General features: G+C 41.5%; 1 protein-coding gene across 35 annotated transcripts in view; it reads left to right on the top strand.

Annotated features, from left to right (window-relative positions):
- Nucleotides 1-22330, top strand: part of CACNA1C (calcium voltage-gated channel subunit alpha1 C) — a 458186-nt gene that overhangs the window by 33507 nt on the left and 402349 nt on the right. For 27 of the 35 annotated variants that reach the window (XM_088164608.1, XM_088164605.1, XM_088164597.1 and 24 more), the window contains exon 1: nucleotides 8401-8932. The exons of 1 other annotated variant lie outside the window; for it this stretch is intronic. In XM_088164608.1, the coding sequence (XP_088020734.1) occupies nucleotides 8884-8932 (49 nt within the window). In that variant the 5' untranslated portion in view covers nucleotides 8401-8883. Of the gene's footprint in view, nucleotides 1-8399; nucleotides 8933-22330 lie in introns of those variants that run through there. 7 more of the 35 variants (XM_088164614.1, XM_088164594.1, XM_088164619.1 and 4 more) reach the window with 2 other exon arrangements.

Genomic DNA, 22330 nt, shown 5'->3' with positions numbered 1-22330 from the left:
TGTTCATCTTGCTTTCACTCACCCAATCTTCTTCTGAAGTCACAAGACTCAGACTGATGGAAACACAGGTAAATGGGACATAGAGGACATCTGAAAAGGCAATCGGGGAACGAAGTGGGGCTTCTGTTCTCTTTACGTTTTGGTTGGGTCAGGCATTTATTCAGCTTTTACCAGTTTGAAAGATTACCTATTAAAAGTATCATTATATTTTATCAGGGTCAAGACCTCAGTTCATTACAACTCCCTTTTTTTTTCTGATTTAAGAAAACAGTGCAAAAAGCTGAGGAGAAGGGGACAGGAAAGAAGGATAATGTCAGAGAATGAAATGATGCAATTACATGAGCTTGCTATATGTGTAATTGGCATGAGTTTTCCATTCTCTTTTTATTTTGTTTCTTTGATTTTCTTTATTCTTATTAAAAATTATTAGTTTCTCTTCACATAGTAAGAAAGCAAATATCAAATAAAGACTTAAAAATTCCACTGTGCTTTAAAAGAGGTGAGTTATGAATAACAAGTTGAAGCATTCTTAGCCAGTGATGTCACCTATTCTGAAACCTACCTGTTTTCCCCTCAGTGTGAAACTATTGCCATTTGAAGTTGAAGCTGAAGGTGTTCTTTCTCCATTTATCTCTTACTCTCCCCTAAATCAAAGAGGATATTAAACCTGATCTGGAATATTTATTTCCTGTGATACATTACTTTCAGATAAAACTGTCTCTTCTTTCTCTTCTTTCTTGCTTTCCTTCCTTCTTTCCTTCCTTTTCCTCTTCTCATGTATGTTAGGAGCTTAGCTTGGTCATTCATGGTCTCCTGAAGTTCTGGAGATGCAACTCTTATAAACTAGTGTACACATTGATGGCATTAGAAAATAAATGAACTCTTTACCATTTCTGTTAAGGGAATATAAATAATTCCTTCAGAGCATGTAGAACCAGTGAATAAAGATTTTAAAGTTGTTTATTATTTTATTCTGTTTGTCTGCATGTTTAGGCAAAGATGGGAGAATTAAAAGTGGAGACGTAAATAAACTGTTTAGATTGCATGTTGGAGGAGTCGTTTAAATAACAGTAGAACTTTTTTTTCAGCTTCTGAAGCTTCCAATTTTTTTAGAAACTGCAAACATAATGAACATTTCTTATATTATGTCAATTCAAAGCCTACTACCTTACTGGTTTATCCACCAAATCAAATAATGCTCTTGACTTTGCTGCCTGTCACTTCACCTATTTTTCTGCTTTTGTTCCACCAAGGTTCCACTGCAGCTGAGGAAGTTTTGGAGAGCACATATTCAGGCAGCCACCCATTACATATTGCTCCAAGTATTTGGAATTATTTTCAGCAGTCTTGGAGTTCACGGTGACAGCCACACAACCATTTTTAAATTAAAGCTATTTGAATAACTGTTGTGTGCAATCCCAGATCTGTGCAATGGAAGCAGATTTAATTTATACAATACTCAGGAACCTTTTCAGGATACCTTTAATATCTCTCCAGCAAAAAGCGCCTCCAAACATTTTGTTTCACACTTCCAGAACTTCTGTAATGTTTTATTAAAGTCTCACAAAACGAGTTTTTGGATGTCCTAACAGAGGGATTAGTCAAGATGGCACCTTAATGAAATATACATTTCTAACGCTGATGAGGTAACCAATTCAATTAGGGTTTGTGTAGCATTTCCTTTTGGTGTTTTGACATTTTTTTTTTTATAAAGAGAGCTCTTTTGAGCTGTCTATTGGAACCAATTTTGTATTAAAGGACAGTTTGCAAAAAATCGAACACCATGTTTAGGTGGTGCTGAGATAACTCTGTTTTTTCTATAATCTGTAACCATACAATTGTGGAAAATAGGGTTGAAATCAAGCATTGCTACATGTGGAAGCTGTTTCTAACTTAGTGCCCTTTTTGAATTGACCACAAAATCATTATTCAACTAAACACAATTACCAGTCATCTTAACAGGAGGCAGTAGGAGAACTGCAAGTTGTGGGACAGATTTTAAGATCACACAAAATAAAGTTGCTGCAGTTGAAACAGAGGCTGTTTGCTGGGTGAGTTGTGTTTTTCTTCATTTTGGAGAGAAATAATTAGGGGGAAAAAAGCCAGAGGAACACCACAAATATTATCACCAGATAGACTTACTAAGCAGTGGAGCCCTTCAGTACAGAAAGAGTCATTGTTGAAGATGAAATGTTGACATTGTGTATCAGGCCAACATCACAGTACCTGACTATTCTAACAAATTAATCTAATCATCTTCCTCGCAGCTGATACCTAAGGTGATGTATTTTTAGACTATTTTATCTCATTAGTGATTATTGCAAATCCTCCAAAATCTGTCAGAACTCCAAATTGCTGGCTTCCTTGAGTTTGTCAATAATTTTCTGTGTTGACAAAGCATATTTAGAAGTTTTGAATCTTTAAATTCCAAAGGACAAGGAAGGAGCCTGGTCTTACAGCCTACCCCAACATTAATTTGTTTCTCTTTTTTTGAACTCAGTTTATGAATTTTATACTTGGAATTGGTTGTCCTAGCTAAATATGTTTTTCTGCATTGCCTTCTTATTTTCACTTTGTGTAGCTTTCATTGTTTGCTAATTAGGTCCACTGAGGTTTCCAAATGTCAGCATCTTGTAATTCTAGTCACTGTCAGGTCTTCTTCAGCAACTTGCAAACATTTATTCTTTGAAGAATCCCTCCCTTCCAAAATAGTCTCTTTGTGCTTGCCCTAAATCCAAAATTTGATGTGGTTCTTAGTTAAGAACAAGCTACAAACTTCATATTCTTGAGTATTTTCTAGAACTATGATGGAAGATTAGAATGGTAATAAGCTCTCAATTTTTGTTGTGTAAGCTGTGGCAAGTATCTAAGATACACTCAAGAGTTTGCATGATTATTTTCACCAATGTAGCCTGATTGGATTAAAATTTCATTTTTCATTGCACATCTCCTTGTAGACATTGTAAGTTCACGACTTTTGTTTAACTGATTCTTTTAGAGTAGTATTAACAGCAACAATTTTGCTTTTTTATCTTTTTTTTTGTTTAATTGTCAGAAGCTAATGAAACAATGCTGAGCGTAAATCTTGTATCAGTATGTAACCAATCTACATAGACTCAATTATTTTTTATTTAAAATAGAAACTGTGCAACACTTTTTTTTTAAGTTTGGGTCTTTCTCTTAAACTTTTACAGCAGAGCCACCAAATTTTTCCAGATTATACTTTTGTATTTAAATTCTGCAAAGGTGTTAAACCTTCCTCCCTGGCCAGGTATCCATGATGATGATAGCATAATGAAAACTGCCAAAAGTTCTTTTAAAGTCTGATAAACATAGCTGCATTTATATTTTAACCTGGGACAAATGCCTATCTTGTTTTTTAGAGTGTTCAAGCAGTTGTTTGCTGTTGCACCTAAAAATTGTGCACAGATTCATGCGATGCTGCATAGTAATCAAACATCAATCACCTGTTTACAGGGATAAAAGGTGACTTCTTCCATTTCTACAGCTGGAATTAAAAAAAGCACTTCTGCCACCACCCATTGAGTCACAGAGCACAGCTGACAGCTTGGATAGCCAGTGAGATTTGGATAAAATCACATTTTCAGACATCCAGGTTACTCTCTAGAGGCTTCTGCAGTCTAGAAACCCAAATCCTACTTGAAGGCCATCAATTTCATGTACTTCCTTCTCTTCTGTGTCTAATGACCATTTATTCTCCTCACTAGCTGCTTTCCTACCCAGCTGTCAATTATTTCATTCTTTCCTATTTTCTCATTAGATGTAGTATTTTCTGTCATTTACCAATACTGGTCCATAATATGCTTTAGTGGACCTTAATACCTTGATAATCTTATAATTTCCCATTCTAACATATTGTAGTTGCTTGACAACGTTTAAATGTAAATATAAAAGCAAACGACTGAAATTTCAAGGTCAAGTAACCATTTCTTTTATTTTGAATGTGAAAAATATAGCTAAGTTTCCCAGCTTGACTTTGAAAATCAATCTTTTTCACTGTGTAAAATTTCAAAAGTTCCTGTGTGTATATAACTGTTCCAGATTTCAAGAAATGAAATCACCTAGAAATCCTGATCATCAGTCTTCTGCTTCCTATCTATCCCAGATTTATTTTATCTTGAGAAAATCTCCTGTGTTCTAACTAGCTGGTAATTTTGAAATGTCTGCAATTTCCTGACCACACTTTGAGTAGTGTTAGATAGGATTATCAATTGCTTTAATTTCAATTAAAATTAAGCAACCAAGAAAAGTCAAATAAGGAACATTTTTATAAATCTGTATTCATAGGTTCAAACAGGTATTTTATTCATCTACAAATAAGAAGTGCAGAGGATGATATGGTTTTAGATGATACATAGTCCAAAAGAATTAAAAATAACTTGCAGAACAATTCTTACCACAGCACTCCTGAAATATGTGAAAAAATTGTTATCATCAATATTTCATTTTTAAAAAAAATTACATTGTAGTCATGCAATACCAAAAAATACCCAGTACTGGTATTATACTGCATGTGGACCAACAATGCAGTCTTGTAAGAAATGACAGGAGTTGTTAGGAGTATTATGGTGCCCATGCACAGTGATTCTTTAGTGTGCCCAGGACTGTTCAGGCTGTTTCTTTAGGCTGGAATGGTCATTTATTTAAATCAGTGAAAAAAAATAAAAATCCCATAGTCTTCAGTGCAAGAAAGTGGAGATTCTTATGAGAAGCCTTCTCTGTTTGTTGGCGGAGGTGCAAAACCTAAAATCTGTGGGGGAAAAAATACCTTCCAGCAAAGTAATACAGAGCTCTGGCACTGCTCCTCTGAGCTGGCCCTGGAAGGAATTGCATTTGTATTGTGAACATTAGTACTATTTCTGGGATAAAATACATTTCTTTTCCACTTTTGAATAATTTACCCTTTTCTTTTAGAGGAGAAGGCATTACTGCCAAAATAGTGTGAGCATAATCTACTGTAATTAGACAGCCTGTGCAGTAGGCCCAATGGAAACCCTACATCATTTTAGAAGTACTGAGACTGCTTAAAAGAGCTTTACAAATAATGTTGTAAGTTACAAAAATAGTTCAGTGCAGAGTTTTTTGCACACTCTGCTCTCATCCCATTGCTTTTTAGCCCCATCGTTCCATACAGCAGGACAGGAACTCCTCCTTTTGGAAGCAGGGAAATGTTCTCCTGCACAGCCTGTTCAGGGGATTTCTGCTCTGAAAATGGATGCATGTCTATACTGGATTTTGAAGAAGTTGTTGTGCCCAGTATACTCTTCATAAGGCTGGATAAAAGGGAAGGGCTGCTATATTGTGCACAGAACAAAACACTCCTGACATGCAGAATGGACATGCAGAATGTTCACAGTATGTACCCTAGAAGTCATTTTTGGACACTTTATAACTTTAAATAGCAGTTTTTCAGGAATCTGACTTGGTGCTTTATATGGCCCTCATCACAATTGTTCCTAGAGCAACTGGAGGACAATTTTTCTTCTTGCACCGTTGCATGGGATAGAAAATTTGTATCTCCACCATAGGGAGGCCTAAGGCTGAATATACATTGGATCATTTGTCTAGTCTGTCATGAGCTTAGGGGAAGTCCAGAAGCACTGATGGATGCCAGTGTGAGATACCCGTGTGTCTGATCTTTACATTGTCCATCTCACCTCCAAATCTGCTGGCTGCCATATCAGGCAGGGACTAGGAACTTTTGAATTGATTTTGTATTGAAATAATAATTCTTTCGTAATTTTCCTTAAAGCTGATCTCTCACTTGTATACTACTCTTTGGGTGTGTCTGTGGGGATGGAACTCTGATGAAGACAAATTTTCTTAGTTTCTGTGAAGGTTAGCACCTCAAGTTCTTACCTGATGGAATCTATATTAAATGTGCATTTCAGTAATCAATTTAAGAAAAAAATCTTACAAGCAGCTTCACTTCAAATCCCACCTCTTTACCAAGCCAGTTTTCATGGACTACATCTTCTTTGTGTACTTGGACAATACAAATACTTTAGGGGAAGATGTGGTGCTCACTCTTATGCTACCTGATTCATTAATAGGTTCTTTCCATCTTAATCCTACTATTAGTTTTTTTCCACTTCTCTGTATAGGAAATTATTTGATTAGAATTGCTGAGTAAGGAAGCCTCAAGTTATAGTAGAATTTTATTTATGCTGGAGAAATTAATGCCAGCTAATAGTCTTGCTTCTTGTTCTATTTTTCTTTGGTATTTGATTTTTGGTAATTGGCCCAACTTGTGTCCTACTGTGGGAGCTTGGCAGAGAGAGAGGGATAAAAGAACGGAGAAAAAGATTTGTAGGTGTCAGAGACAGCTTGTGTATGTGCCTGCATACATATGTGAGCTGGCATAAAGCAGGGCTATGTGGATTTTAACTGTTTAAATAATACCGTACATAAATCTTCAGCTAGCTGAGGATGTGACCCAAGGAAGGCAAAAGAAACATTTACAGGTGCCCGAGCAATGTTTGATTTCTGGGCAGGGGTGATCAGCATACACTAACTTCCCAAGATACTTGGTCCATGGAAGGGTGAATCATGGAAGGCTCAGTTGACTCATGAGTGGAAAAAAAATGGAGTTAGCACAACCCAAAATGGCAAGGATTTGTGGTCACAAGAGAAAAACAAAATGTACATTTACACAACAAATGTAGGCAGTGAAGTATTTTCTGTTCAATCCTTTCTATAATGATGAAGGGAAGACTTGACTTTCTTAGGACAATGAAACTTGAACTGAAAATGAAAGCCAATATATTGCCATTCTACCTCTAGCTGTCATCTTTCCTGATCTGGTAAGTTAAATGGGTGAGTGCATGTGACATTATTAGAGAAAAACTAGGCAAGAGAGGACAGAGTATTTTAATTGCTCAGAGGAACCCTTCCTCCTGAGTCAGAAATAAAGCTGTGCCTCTACATGCTGTCAATGGCAATATGGTGTTGGTTAATTACCCTTTGGATACCATCTAATGCAGAAGTTGTAATGATCAGTGGTTATTAGAAACCAAAATGACCTTTATTTAGGACAAGTGATTTGGCTGCATCCAGTTTTTGGTAAGTGCTTTACATCTATTCTAGTTTTCCTTGTAGTTCCCAATAGGTGTGTTGGGGTTTTTTTTTTTTTTTTTGTTTCTTTCCATAAATCTATTAGCTGGTGGTGCTTTCTGTAATATTTTGAGTTCCAGCTGAGAGGTAGCTCAATTAAAGTGGCGGGGAGAAAGCCTCATGAAGAGATGTACATTTGATACATCCCACTGAAAGGCATGTGTAGAGAAGGCACTAAGTTCGTTCAAAAGTATTTCTTTTATAGGGGTATTACCAATTGTGAATACTCTTTTTTTCCTAGTTAAAATGGAAAACCGTTTGAAAGGAAATAAGCACGGTGTTTCAAGCTCCACAAATAGTGTTGCATGCATGTGATGCTGGGTGGATACTCGGTTACGGTGAGAATCTACAGCCATGGGTTTGCTCGTAGGACACGATATTCCCGGCGTTCACCTCCGTGCGTGTCACAGTGGTTCAGTTCTTCAGGTTGTGGCAGTTTCTGCAGTGGTTCTGGGGAGTGTTTGAGGACTCTGCATCTCTTGTTTAACATGGCAGCTCGGAGAGTCCAGATAGGTTTAACATGCGCTGCATTCAGTTCGCATTTCATTTTAAAGGAGTCGTTTTTGCTCTCTGCGGAGGCTTCAATTATAGAGGGCCAAACGACAGGCATAATTAAGGCAAGTGGTGGGATACCAGCGGAGCACTTTGGCGTTTCCACCGAGGATTTTGCAAATCCTAGCTTGATTAATCTGTTTAAACATCTGTGCATCCTCTCGTCTGTGGCGCTCACCGCTGGGTATCTCTGTCTCCCCTGCGCTGCCTGCCGTGCCTTGGGGGCTCCATCAGAGAGCCGCAGCTCGCTCAGCGCCCGCACACCCTGCGAGCGGCTCCGCGCTCCTTGAAATGCAGCTCACACTCGCGTTCCGTGGTGGAACCGCAGGGCAGAGCCCACCCTGTTGGGAGAGGATGGGACGGGATGGGATGGGATGGCAGCGGTGCCGCGCCGCTGTCCGGCCGTGCCGCTGTCCCTGCCCCTGCCCCGGCCCGGCCCCCGCCGCTCCCCTCGCTGTCCCCCGCTCCCCCAGGCAGCAGCCGGCTCCAGCTCGCCTCCTTGACGTCATGTCTGTGGCGAGGCTTCAGCAGGCGCAGTGGAGGCAGGCAGGCAGCGTGTTAAACTTTCAGATCAAGTCCGGCGGCTCCCAACGCCGTGCGCGGGGAGCTGCGTGCAGCCGCCGCAGCTGGAACATCTGGAAGCGTTCAGTGTGTCTGTCTGTCGGCGAGAGGGAGAGAGCGAGCAGCGAGCGCGCTGAGGGAGGGGAGGGAGTAAGGGGCTGGGACTTGCTCTCTTCCTCTGCAGAAACAGCTCCCTGCCAACACAACGCGCTCAGAATGGCTTTGAAGAGGAGGAGCAGCAGCGTTTGAACATCTCCCTTTTTTTTTTTGTTCCTCTTCCTCCTGTTGTTACTCTTGTAGTTGGTGGATTTTAAAGAGACATTTAACCCTCAGAGGTTTGTCCTGGATGCTTTTGCTTTTTTCCTTCCCCCCCGCCCCCCTCTCGTTTCCCCCCTTCCTGTTCTTTTTTATGGTTTAACAGCCAGAGGTGCTGTGCTAAATTCTTGGAAGGGGCCCGGATGTACTGAGGATGCATTGCAATTTCACTAAAGGAGGCAGTAGTGGAAAGGATCAGTTTTTGGTGTTTGATGCAATAATGGGAATCAGGTAATAATAAAAGGGGAAATTCTGCAGCTCCATTCTTCCTTGAATTTTACCAAGCCGATTTTCGGAGGGATTATTCTGGACTCGTTTTAAATGGTCAATGAAAACAAGAGGATGTACATTCCAGAAGAAAACCATCAAGGTAAGCCTGAGATTTACCTCCGAGGACCTAGCAACCATTCCCTCCCCTGCCCTTTGTCCCTTATCTCTCGGCTGAGCTCAGCCGCCGCCGCCACAGGCAGAGGCGGGCGAGGGGCCGGGGCAGAGGACAGCCTTTGACACCGGGCTCCATTCGGAGCACACAGCTCCCCTCGGCCGGGCGTGCTCCGCGGAGACCCCCGCAGCCCCTCGCAGGACACAGGCTGCTTCTCACGAAAGCCCGGGCAAAGAAAAGTTGCTTTAAGTCGCCGTCGTCGCCTTCCCAGGCGAAGGGGCGAGGAGGGGCGGCCGGCGAGGGGGCTGCGCGCTGGGGCCGGGGGCTCGGGGGAGCAGCAGCTTCTCCCTGTCAGGCGAGGATTAACTCGCAGGGCCGCCGGAATTAGGGGATCTTTCCCAATTAACGTCGTCCCGGTCCTCCTAATCCTCATCTGGGTACGGCTTCCTAAGGCACCGGGAGAGGAGCCCTTCCCTTCTCTTACGCTATTTCCAATCTCTCACACGAAAGGGGAGGGGAAGGGAGAATTATCTGTTTACACACATGTGCACCATACATGCGCCCATGCTGAGAGAACGAGGGACACCGGGGCTGCCTGTATTAAAATGAAAGTTGGGTTTTACTTGGGGCAGTGATTTCTCGCCGAGCTCCTCGCAGGATCGCCTGCATCATGGATACCAACCCGCGCTGTTGCTCCTCGGCATTAGCAAATGTCCCCCACTATTCCCTGTAGTAAAACTTTGTTTGTCCAAACTCCAGAAGCCTTCCCCCGCCCCCATCCCCCCCCCCCCCCCCCACCGCCCAACCCCGATGTGCCGTTCCTGAAGTTATTTTTATCCCGTTACCTGCATGGTGTCACCCCCTCCCCTCCCTCCCTTCCCTTCCCTCCAGCCCTGGCTGCACACACACGTCGGTGTTGCAGAGCAGGCAGAGCCATTTCCTCCCCTCGGCGAGGGAAGAGCAGCTCTGCACCGGGAGCGGCTCCTGGGGTGTCTCCATCCCCACGGCAGAACCCTCATCCCCGGCCAACTTCTCTCTCCTGTCCCCTTCGCCCCCCTCCTGCTCCTCAGGGCAGCCCCTCCCTCTCTGGGCCGGCGACAACTTCCCCGCTGGCAAACGTGTCCCCCAAAGCTGGCACCCAACACCTGCTCGGGGGGCCAGGGTGCCCCGGAGAGCCCCCAGGTAGCCACAAGCGCCTTGGAGAGGCGGCTGGAGGCGCAGCTGGGGAGGGGCAGCAGCGCTGTGGCAGCCCTGGATGGTGGAAGGGTAGTGAGGTTCAGAGATAACACCACCCTCCTTCCGATTAAATGCAGATTAAAAAGAATAAAACCAGCCAGCACCCCCACCCCTAACCACTCCATCGAAATGAGGTGGGAGGGGAAAGGAAGCAGCCCCTGATCCAGAATGCTTCTTCCAAGTGGGAACGAGTCTGCAGCACATGTATTCGACAGGCATAATTGGGCTGCTCTTCCTGGTCCAGAGCTGATAAAGTGGATGAAGAGCTCAGCCTCCATAGCAATATGCCAACGCTATGGCAACCTAAATCCAGCTCCCTCCTTATCAGCTGCAGTGATTATATAATTGGAGGAACAGTTTTGCATCTGTCTCTTGATGCGGATTGTCATTACTCCCAGGTGAAAGAGCAACTTCTAAAGCAAACAGAAAATCAGCCAAGTGGAAGAGAGTTCTGTTCCCTGATAGTGCTCAGGTTGCCATTTATTTACAATCTATTTTTATTTTATGCAAACAGCACCTGAAAGGTTAAATTGATCAGTAGTCAAGAAAACCTAGTGGTGAGGAGATGGGAGCAAACCATTTCACAACGTGGAATGGAGCCACTAAAGCAACCACAGATTGCCATTTGCAAGGTAGTGATAGGAGGGGGATAGGAAATGAAGCCAGGTCTGGACTCATGGTCTGCTCCTGGCCTCTGACATGGAAGAGTGATTTGGATCAGTCCTTGCTCTTACATCCTGCACAGTTGCTGGCAGCAAGGTGAATGTTCCAGGCACTGGTGGTGCAAGACAAATTTTGATGTGTGCTCTTGAAATGTGACTGACGTGAGCAGGCCTCTGCCAGCAGCTGCTGTCTGATACCAGCCAGCCCCTTGTGAGCCCACCTGAGCAGCTCTCACACCTGGGCAGCAGGGGAGCTGCTCCAGCAGGGCTTACTCAGAGCAAATAAATAAATAAAGCATAGAGAGGCCATTAGTTCCATTGGGAGGGCTGTGGGGAAGTGGAATTGTATTTGAAAGGGCTTTGTTGGCTTCTTAAATGCCAATTTGGGCAGATTTGTAATATACTTGCTTTACACTTCTGAGTGTGACCGAAAAAAAAGATTTTCAGATACTGAAAATCTTTGACCCTAAAGTAAGAATTTCCTCATTTTTATGGATGCTAAGCCTGCCGTGCTTTCATTACAGTCTCCTATTGCACAAAGGCAAGTAAATAGTACGTTATTTGTTGATGTTGAGACCCGATGCTCATTTTTTGCTACACAGTGGAGTATATTTCTTAAAATAATAATTATTAATCAGTATAGCTTATGCTTGTCTAGAAAATGACAAAACCCCACCCAAGAAGCGCCAGCAAAAGCTTCCAAAACTAACTACATCACATCTAACGCACACGGGGGACTGGGTGGAATCCTAGACGGGCATCCTTAGTGCTTTCCCTCGTAACACTTTGGAAAACTTGCTTTCTTGAAATAAAACAGAAAATGGGTTCGCAAACCCTGGTGCCGCGGAGGGAGCGAGCGGAACGAGCCCGCCTGGCCCCGGGGTGGCCGCTCCGGGTGCCCGGCGCTGCTCGGTTTGAATTGGCGGCTCGGTGGCATCGGCGCTGGGCAGAGGCGGCAGGGAAGGAGCCAAAGGAGCGGCTTTGCTGTGGTTTTCCAGCCCCGGGGCCGGGGTTTGCTGTGGTTTTCCAGCCCCGGGGCAGGGCTGGGGAGGGGGTTGGGGGTCCCGGGTGGCTCTCCCGGAAGGTGGCACTGCAGGGCTGCGGAGCTCCGCGGCTCGGCGGGCGGCACTGCCCGGGATGCTGCGGCCGGCGCGGCTCTCCCGATGGACACCTCGCTGTCCATCCCGGAATAAAATTCATCAGCGTTGAAGAGCCCCCGGTAGGTCATTTGTTCCGTGCAGTAACGATCCTGTGAGTGAAAAGCCATTTCTGATACCGTGTCTGAACTACCCTGCCTTCAATTTCGGATAATGCCTTTGGGCTTTGTCCTTATTGCATATTTTGAACAGATTTCTACCTGCTGCTTGTAGAAAAAGAACCCCCTCAGGTATTTGTCACCCATAATTAGATCTTCTTGCAACCTCCTTTCCTAACCTGCACATACCCTGTTCTTGAAATGTTTCCCTGTAAGACACTTTTCATAGTCCTTGTATCTCTTGTATCTGTTAAATTAAGAACTAATTAGTATACCCTTTATTTCTCAGAAGCCTATTGATAGCGAGAGGGTCAAGTCACAAGCACAATCCCTAATGCATTTTCTGACCTGAAATGAGGGTCAAACCCACAAATATTGCCCTTAACTTTGCAGGTATAAATAGAGATGCTTGTGTACACTTGACAGCTGATTTCAGTTGAAGGGTTGAAACCTGTCTCATGCTGTGCATGGTACAACAAAACCATCGGCTACAGGCACTAGAATTTATTGGATGTTTGCTTTAATCTTCTGTTCTATTTTCAGAACACCAATTTTGATTCCTGTTTGTTTTGGGGCAATGCTTTCATGTGTAAGAGAAGCCATACTCTTTCCACGGTGACAAAGTGACCAGATTAGTAAACTTAGTCGTCATTTTTGAGTATTTGTTCTTGTGCTCTTGTTTGGCTGTAAAAGTTGGTCAGAGTAGGCGTTAGTCATGGGGCATAAAGAATACCTCCGGGTGGTCTGAAGCAGCTTATATTCAGGATTTTTGGAGAAAAAGAGTTCTGAATCACTCTTTAAAGATGTAGCACTAGAATTCCAACCTCACCTGATGTAACAATAAACAATTGTACTTATGAAGTATTATCTTCTGTCTCAAAGTACTTGGAACTTCTGATTGGTGTAAAGCATTTAATTCAATATAATATGAAATAGCAGTGTAATATAAAAATATTCAATATAATGTTAGGTAACAGTACCTAAACATTCTGCATAATACAGTGCACTGTATTTATTTGTGAAAGTTGCCAGTAGAGCCTTCAGAAAGGTATTTAAGTGCTTTCAAGCATTTCCTATCCTTAAAAGGAGTATTTAAGTGTCCTGCAAAAGGCAAGGAATTTCAAGTATATACTTTTGAAAGGTTCTCTTTGAAATTGTCTTCGGTCACAGAGACCAGTTTTGGTTAGGCCATCATCAGTGCTCCTGCTGGCTGGTTCTTCCTGCAGTTTGCACTGCTGCCATGAGCACTCACCTGGTGTGCAGAGTGCAGCCAAGGCACCTTTCTGAAGCCCCTCTTGCTTGCATCTCTGATATGTTTTTGGGGTTACACCTGAGTAATTCACTATAGCAGATATGACACGGCCTTGCCATGTGGAATTAATTTATCCTACTGAGATATTTACTTTGAATTCTTTGTCCTCATCTCTTTGTTTTGTTTCCTCAGAACACTTCAGAGACCATGTTCTGTAGCTGCAGTGTTACCATATGTGCTTAGTTGTGGCTTACTTTCTTTCAGTTTTGTGGGAAATGGTTCTACACCCATGCTTAAAATAGAGTTTACCTGAATGGCAGTCACACTTCATTTTACTTCTCGTGTGTGTGAGAATTGTCCTTGTGGCCATTGACTTGCTAGGAAGTGTTTTGTTTAACCCTTTCTGGGAAATAATGAATGGAACAGAGTCATTCAAGTTCAGGAACAGCAAATAAAAGAGCTCTTCTGAGCAAGTGTTCTCTAAATTTATTGACTATCAACCAGCGTAACAGATGTGACTGTGTGCAGTAAAAGTCTCTCTTAAATTATTGAACACAACAAATCAGATCAACACCAAAGAAAGCTTTTACCAGTGGCAGATATATGCTTTACAAAACATAATGTTATTAAATGGTTCAATTGCCTTTTTTTAAAGACTGTACACAAACCCAGTATATTTTTTGTCAATAATTTATCTGAAACGCTGGTTTTATTTAGATGGTAGGGATGATTCGAATTTGAGAGCATTAAAATGTTTATTACTGGATTTCAGCATCATTCATTTTAAAAAGAGGAAACACTGTTAAGGGTTCAGACATGTTGGTGGCCACTAAACACTTTTCCTTTTTCTGTTAGGTCATCTATTTCCTAACATAAAATTGGCATTTCTTCTTTGTAATATTACCAACAAACATTAAAAATAATTTTTAAAAAATGACCATTTTAATAAATTTTCTGTTTTATTGGAGTAGAAGCATTGCTGTGCATTTAAGCCATGCCAGGCTTTATTTTTTTTTTTCTCAGTCTTCCTTTTTTAAAATATTTTCCTAATGAGAGAGGAAGTGCCAGTCAGTCTTCAGTGCAGAGAGGGCAGTGATGGCTCGTGGTGCTCCTGGCAGAGGGCAGGTGTGGTTCAGGTGGTGGAGGGGGATCTCTGATATCCAGTGGTGAGGTTTTATGATCACAGAGGCAGCTGTTGCTCTTGCAGGATTGTTGTGAAATACATCAGGGTGCAGATGGTAGTAAATATAAACTTCTTTTCTGAAACAGTGCCTGGAAGAGTTTCTGTCAGTTTCTGTGGATGAGACATAATCACAAGAGTGGAATAAACTTCTTTAAGAACTTAAGATGGTTTCAGGATTGATCTATTCCAGCTGGAAGAGTCACAGGTGTCTTTGTACCATGTATAGAGATTTCCAGAACAAAAGACCTGGCTGAATTTTCCCCCAAAACCCAAATACATTAAAGATTGTATGGTTTGGATGGGTCCCTTTGCAATCCATGAGAGGTATGGGGGAAAAAAAATTAATAAATGTGTTGTAGAAGGTGACAGAAGATTTGATGGAATCATATTTTATCTTTATTTGGTCAGATTGGCAGTTGCCCAGGTAGCAAGGTTGAGTTCTTGCAGTCTCGAGCTGGGAGATTATTAGCACAGCTCATCCTCAGGAGGAGATTAGATGGAGGAGAATGGCTTTGAAGGTGGGCTGCTCTCCCTGGGCATGTCACCTTCCCAAAAATACAGCTCTGGGAGGTGCTGCTCTCCCTGGCTCAGGCTTCACTGCCAAAATTGCATTTCTGGCAAGTGAGGATTCAATAAAATGGGACTGTGTGATGGGAGGGAGCTGCTGGACCTGCTGAACTCAACACCCTCCTGCAAACAGGTCTGATTAAAAGGGGCAGTTCAGGGCCATGTCCAGGCAAATCCTGAAGGATGGAGCTTCCCCACACTCGCTGGGCAGCCTGCTGCAGAATTTAACCCCCCTCATAACAAACAAAGTCACCACACTGCTCCTGGTACCTGCTCCCTGTATTGCCAGCTGAGCTGCTGACACTTTTCTGTGCTTAATCAGACCCAGAATCTGCTGGAGGGGCTTTTGCCTCAGTGCATCACACCAGGTTTGGAATAGTTGGCTTTTTTTGGAAATCTCTGGGATGTTAGAAGCTTATACAGGAATGCTAAAATTGTGTTTGTAGAGGACTTCTACAATTCTACTTCAATTTTCCTTTTTTTTTCTGTGTTTTTTTCAGTCCCACATAGAAGATTCTAAATTTCAGTGGCTGTCTCAGCAGGCAAAACATTCAGAATCCAAGAAAAAACACCAGCAAGTTGAATGTCCTTCAACAGCTGGGAGAAATTAGAAAATACAAGTTAAAACCTTGTTTGTGGGGGAAAAAAACATTATTTGACCTGGCATTGGTCAAGAAATAAAAGAAATCCACAAGTCTCACCTGGGCACCAAGAAATTCAACAAATTTAGGAGGGAGGGAAAATTTGATTCTTTAATAGAAGACAGAGATTAAAATAAAATAATTACTAAGGGTGACTTAGTGGTTTTCAAACCAGACACAATAATAAAAAGAAATCTGATTACACAGGAACTTTTTGAATTTTGTACATAAATCTTAGAGTTAATTGTTGCAAGGAAAATATTGTCTGAGATTCACTTAAAGAATACTCTATGATATATTTAAAATATCCTTCTCTAAATGGTATTATTTATCTAAAATATTCAGGTTTTTAACCCACTATGTGTATGGTTCCCTTCGGGTATTTTGGAAAAAACAATTAAATACGACTGAACATGACATTATAATTACAAAGTAAATATGCTCTAATTGAGTAATTAACTCAACATTTCTTCCTAAAGGCATTGTAGGAACAAAGTCATGTTAACTGATCAGATTTCAGATTCTTTATTCCAAGGGAGAAAAAAAAGGCTCCCATTCTCCAGTATGGCTGGCTAGATGTAAGACTTCTTAAGTTGCCTCTGTTTTTAAATTTAATATGTAATGTTTGAAATTTAATATAGATTATTGATACATCAGATTGTCTTCTAACACTTTTTGTCAGATGAAATAATCTTTCACATAGACAAAAAGAATACTCGTGTCTCTCTGCTTGTAAATCTGCTCAACTCTTTCAGGTAGCAGCTATATTCATCTTCACGTATTATTGGCAAAAATAATAATTTTTGAAACTGCAACTTGTTTTATACAGCTGCTAGCAGTGGAGTTCCTGAATTTTAGCTCCAGGAATGCAGCAATGAACTGTGTGAGAAGTAAATGTAATCGGTGTGAATACAGGAATTAAAATTTATGTCTATTGAAGATAGAGGGGAAAATGAATTATTGCACCTAAACACCCTGCACAGATGATTTATGTTGAACCTTTTTTCTGATGCAGATTGACAAATATCAGGAAGCTGAAAGTTAAGACTGATCTGCAATGCCAAACTTTGCTGGGTTTTCCATCCTGCAATTCACAAAAGAACATTTTCCATGCAGGCTCTATATGTAAATACTAGACCTTTGAGTTAAGTACAAAGGAGTGTGATTTCCTTGGGATGTATTTAATATATTGACAGCAAAGGCAGCAAATGAAGTCACATAAACCCAAGGGTCATTAAGAAAACAGAGGAAATCCACATTATTCATTACTCTCTGGAGTTGTGAACAAACAGACTCATGCAGGCAGGAAAGCTTCACCTGTGTGCTGAAATTCACATATGATAATTAAATTGCCTATTATTGCTTTTATAAATTGTATATTGCCTGTTATTATTGCCTATTATAAATTGTATAGATGCACAGAATGTTTTCAGGTGTAATTTAAATTCAAATTGGTGTCTTTAGAGAGAAGTAAAAGGCATTTATGGGGTGAAAATTGAAAGTGATCAGGTTTAATTGTGGGTTTAATGGAACTTCAGTGTGACTGTATTCAGGAGCAATAGCTAGGAGTGGATTACATGAAATTTTTACATCACTTTCACCTAAGTGAAAATTTAAGGGAAAAGCCAGAGATTTGCAGACAGCAGTTATGGTTAGTGCCAGCAGCATCAAAAGTTGAATTCATAAATCAGTGAATGGCTTTAGCCATAGAGCTCCAATATCTTTCCTGGCAGATTCTCGCTGGCTTTGGCTCAATTGCACAAATTCAGTGAGTGTGAAATGTTTGTTAGCACGTGTTTGGGATGTGCTGGTCCTGCTTTTAGCAGCACACACTGCTGAGTTCTCAAAAAAACATCACAGTTTTCTTTGAGAATTGTTTGCTATTTGTTCAATGTAACGAAGCTTCTTGCTTAAATCAGAAATGAGCACATTCATGAGGGAATATGCTGAAAAAAGAAATCCTTAATTTAGTTTTTTGGGGGTTTACACTATGATGGAAAGAGTTAATAGGTTCATTTAAACTTTGGATTTGAAATGGATCACAATGAATTGGATTTGCAATGGCACAGTGATGACTGGAATGGAGTAACTCTGAGTATCTCTTGTCTTTTCAGCCATTATGGCAAAAGTCAGAAATAAAAGCAGAGAGTGAAAGACTAAGATGAACATGACTTGAAGGCTTTTCTCTGCTTTAAGGCAAAGGGTGTCAAAAAAGATCATAAGAGGTGAAAAATTGTGTCCCAACTTGCATGCAGTGATAAAAGCTGTTATGCATGCCAGGAAATCAGTCAAAAAATGACAAGAGGGACTTGCTGCTGGCAGCTCTTAAAGACAACCAAAGCGTTTTAAAATAAAATTTTGAAAAATTCAGACATCAAACTTTAGAATAATTGAGCATGGAGCTTTACAGGTGCCTGGCAGAATCCCTGGGAATTTATCATGGCACACGGTCAAAAGTGAAGTGCTTAAAAAAGGATCTCATCTCCAAGTATGAATAATTCAACAAAACATTGCAGGAAGTTTTTAATGCTGAGAATGCAACTTCTGCTACTTTCTATGAAGCCTTAGGCTTTAGACATCTCCTTAAATGCTTTTAATTTGCAATGTGGTTTATACAGCTTGGAGTATTTCTGTGGAGAGATATGCATTTGACTGGAACATACATCCTGCTGTTTCAAGGCAAATTTGTATCCAAATAAGCACATATGGGTCAGCAGTTCTTTATCTATTTTTCCACTATTTAGCATTCTTATTGAGAGCTTTGCTGTTATCTTGCTTTGTCTTGAATCTGCTCTTATTTCGCCAGAATACATTTTTATTTTTGTTTCGGGGTATGCATTCTTGAGATTTTGTCTGTTTTGCTATAAGGAGGTTTCTGCTGGAGAACATCAGTGCCCAGCATACACTGAGTGCTCCTGAAGATTTTGGTATGCATGCTGGAGGGCCAGAGGGCTCATTATTTATGAGAAATACGGATGGGAAAGCCCTGTGTGGAGTCAGCTCTACAAATATCAGAGGGAAGGAAATTTATTCTTTTTAGCACGTATCCGTGGTGTTTGATACTTCAAAAGGAATGTGATGTAAGCTCAGCCAGATGGTTTAATACATTGGTGGATTTTATTACTTGTCTCCCTATGCTGTGTTGGAATACTATTTTAGAATACTATTTAAAGACAGAATTACTGCAGAAGATGGAAAACCCCACTTGTCATTTTAGGATTTAAACCTCTAGCTCATGGAGCTAGTTGTTCTGATAACAGCAGTAGAAAGTATCTAAACCTGATTCTGCAGCTACAACACACTGAACAAAAATCTGACAGACTGTCAGGTGCTGTTTGGGAGATTAATGTAAAGACTAGAGTATGGACATTTAGAGGATCAGACTGTATTCTAATTTATTTTTATGTTAGGATGTAGACTTTCAGAAAGTCTCATATCTCCATAAAAGCTATATTTCTTTCCTTTCGGAAGGTTGAAAAAGAAATATGTTTTCTGAAGTTATTTACTTCTCCTCTTATATATTTACACGGTCTGTAATATGAACATCTTCCAGCATTAAAAACTCTCTTCATCTTCCCAACGTGCCAGGTCAATAGGCTTGGAAAATTAATTTTCTCTTTCTTCATCAGCTGTGTTGCGTGTGCTTATGTGAAGATATCACCCTAGGAGATGCATGGAAAAAAAATTAATAAGGCATTTAATTTTAATAAGATCCATGCTATGAAATGGTGCTTAGTTATTGGTGTCATCAAGGCTGGAACAGGCACAGCAATCCCTGTGTCTGGGTGTAAATCAGGGACAACAAACCCTGCCCAGCTCCTCCTGAGCTCACAGGCAGGTTTGAGTCTTGTGCTATGATTAGAACCACAGATTGGTTATTTTGTCCTGGCCCAGCTGTGGTGATCAAGGAGCAGGGCTCCTGATGGGTACCCCCATCACAACAACTGCTGTGCCATGATTTATCTCCTTCCAGTTCTGCTGACTTGCTTTTCTCTGCCTTTGTGTCTCCCTTGTCATTCCAGTCTTCTCCAGAATAAACAACCCAACCCAAGTTTGATTGCAACAAGCTTTTCTACCTCTGTACCCAATTTTTTCTGCTACTGGTTTTCAGTAATGCTGGCTTTATTTCATATTCCTAACATGGTTACCCAGGCACAATTGTCCCTGGGATGCTCCCCTATAGGACTCCAGTACTTTCCTCAATTAAGTGAGAAGTTTATTCTGTGGGAAGATAGTTTGTAAGGATAGTGCAGGAGGGAATCTCTCCCAATGAATTACAGCTGTACTGATCACTGAGGAGTGGAAACATCTGTGCCTGCCCAATCAGTTTGGGGATATAAAAGAGTGGGTGAGCTGGCCACTAATTACCCTTGGAGCTGGAGACTGAGAGTGTGCTGCAGTTTGGGATGGAGTTCTGTGGCTGTGCTGTGAGGAAGAAGGGACGTGTGGTCATGCACAGGACAGACAAGGTGAGAAGATGCTGGGTTAGGGTTAGGTGCCTGGGTAAGGGACAGGCTGGGGTTACTCAGTCATGCAGAAGGAAGAAGGACACTTGCAGAGAGGAGAGAAGGAGTCAGTGCTGTGTGAAGCTGCCTGGGAGGAAAAGTTGACTGAGAGATGTCCACTGAAAGAAGGCATTAAAGGTTTTCTAATAAAGGACTAGTGGTGAAGCCAGTCTAGTCCATCTTGACATAATTATGACATTATTCCTCTCTGACAGCTCCCTCTAAACTGTGTGTGGAATGTGGCCATTTCTCACAATGCCACCTGTACTCCTGTCAGCTCCTCACTTTAAATTATCACTCCTGGTAATTTCACATGTCCATAGCCAGTAGTTTTCCATGTCCTGTTCAGTTACCCAGGCCAGGCTGAGTCATCTGCCTGCAGCCCTAACACCAATTATTCTGAGCAGTCTTAACTTCAGTAATGAGTGCTGTATTTTATTAAGTAAAGAGGATTCTCTTCTTTGTCGGTGCAGTCTTCCCCTGGTGATGATCAGTTTTCTAGTCAGGATGTAATGTGGAAAGAGGATGAAGTCTTGGTAACTGGAAACAAATGACTAGACAGATTTATGAGGAGTCAGTGCACAGAATTCTGAATTTTGAACCAGATGCTTTATGATCAGGATGTGTGTGGCTTCTCTCTTGGATGTGAATTGTAGAGCCAAAGTGTGTTTCTCTTGAATGCAGATACTGCCATGATCAAATGGGAATCTGATAGGAAAGGGGACTGTTGTCTGGTCTCTCTCTGGGACTGCACATGGTGCTCTGGGGTGTGTTCTTCCTCCTAAACCTACACATACTTATCACTAGGCACCTCCAGGGCTTGAATAGCAACCTAGACATACAGATATTTCTGATTTTTATCTGCCATCTTTCCAGTATCATGTGTATCATGAGGCATTTTTATTTTTTGTTTCCAAATAGCTGGGGAAAAAACATATCTACTCTTGGGAACCATTAGAATGTCTCTGAGATGTCTGCAGTTGCACTGTGCCTACACAGTTGTGTGTATATATAGGCAGAAGTATAATTTGCTTAGTGGACCAGAATGAATAAGTGACTGTGATGGGAAAGATCTAGCTGTGTTATGAAAGATTTTGAAAGAAATAGAGTAGTATAAAATAAGTGAGAAATGCTCTAAGTTTTCATTCTAAGAATTGTCATTCTTCATATAGCTCATTTGGAATAGATTTCATTTTACCTCACTGTAGGTGTTTAAATGGTCTAGTTAGAGCTAATCCTTTACAGCTGGTGTGTAGTCAGTGGAGAGGAAGGCAATCATGGCTAAAGAACATTATAGATATATGAAACAGGTGGGGTATGCTGCTTTTTTGGGAGCTGCTTAACTCTGCCTTGACTATGTAGCTAAAGCTTTGGTGACTAAGTTAGCCTAAATGTCAGATTTCAGATTGCTAGAACTGCTGAACTGAATTCTACCTCAGGCATGTGTGTTGATTTCTAATTTTGGTTGTCAACAACAGAAGCATAGTGTGGAGAGAGGAGTTCTCTGCCTGTTTTAAAGTCACCTGTCTTTCAGGTGGCCTGTGTGAATGTAAATGCATTCCATGCATGCTTCCTGCCTGGCTGTATGATGTTAAATGAAATAAATTGGGAAAGAAAAGCATGATAAGGAAAATAACAACTTAGGAGAAATCCCAGTTGGAAATTCATGGAATCTGCTTCTTGAGGAATATTTCTGTCAAATCCTTGTGCTGTGAGAACAATTCCTTTTTCCTAAGATTTTGTTTAGGAGTGGGAAACTTTGTGAGTGCAGAACAGGCAGTTCAGGAGGGAGAAGGGCTTTCAAGTGTTAGAGAGGGATGGAAAGTGTGGCAGAAGACACAGCATCAGAGGGATAATGCTGTCAGCAGTTCAGGCTTTACTTCCTGGCTGTGGGTACCTGAGCTGGCTGGAATGCACCAAGTTCACCAGGAAAGATTCATAGCTGAGTGACAGCAATGCAGAGAGGGTTTTCTGCAGTAACCCTTGGGTTTGTGTGGGCTGTGCTTTGGCCAAAAGCAGTGTGTCTGTATTTTTGAGAGTGCCATTTTTGAATCGTGGAGAACCCCTTCTGTGGTGGGGTCTCAA

The sequence above is a fragment of the Sturnus vulgaris genome, chromosome 5, assembly GCF_052056855.1.
Source record: "Sturnus vulgaris isolate bStuVul1 chromosome 5, bStuVul1.hap1, whole genome shotgun sequence".
NCBI classification, from domain to species: Eukaryota; Metazoa; Chordata; class Aves; order Passeriformes; family Sturnidae; genus Sturnus; species Sturnus vulgaris.
This window is presented reverse-complemented; position numbering and strand designations above follow the sequence as displayed.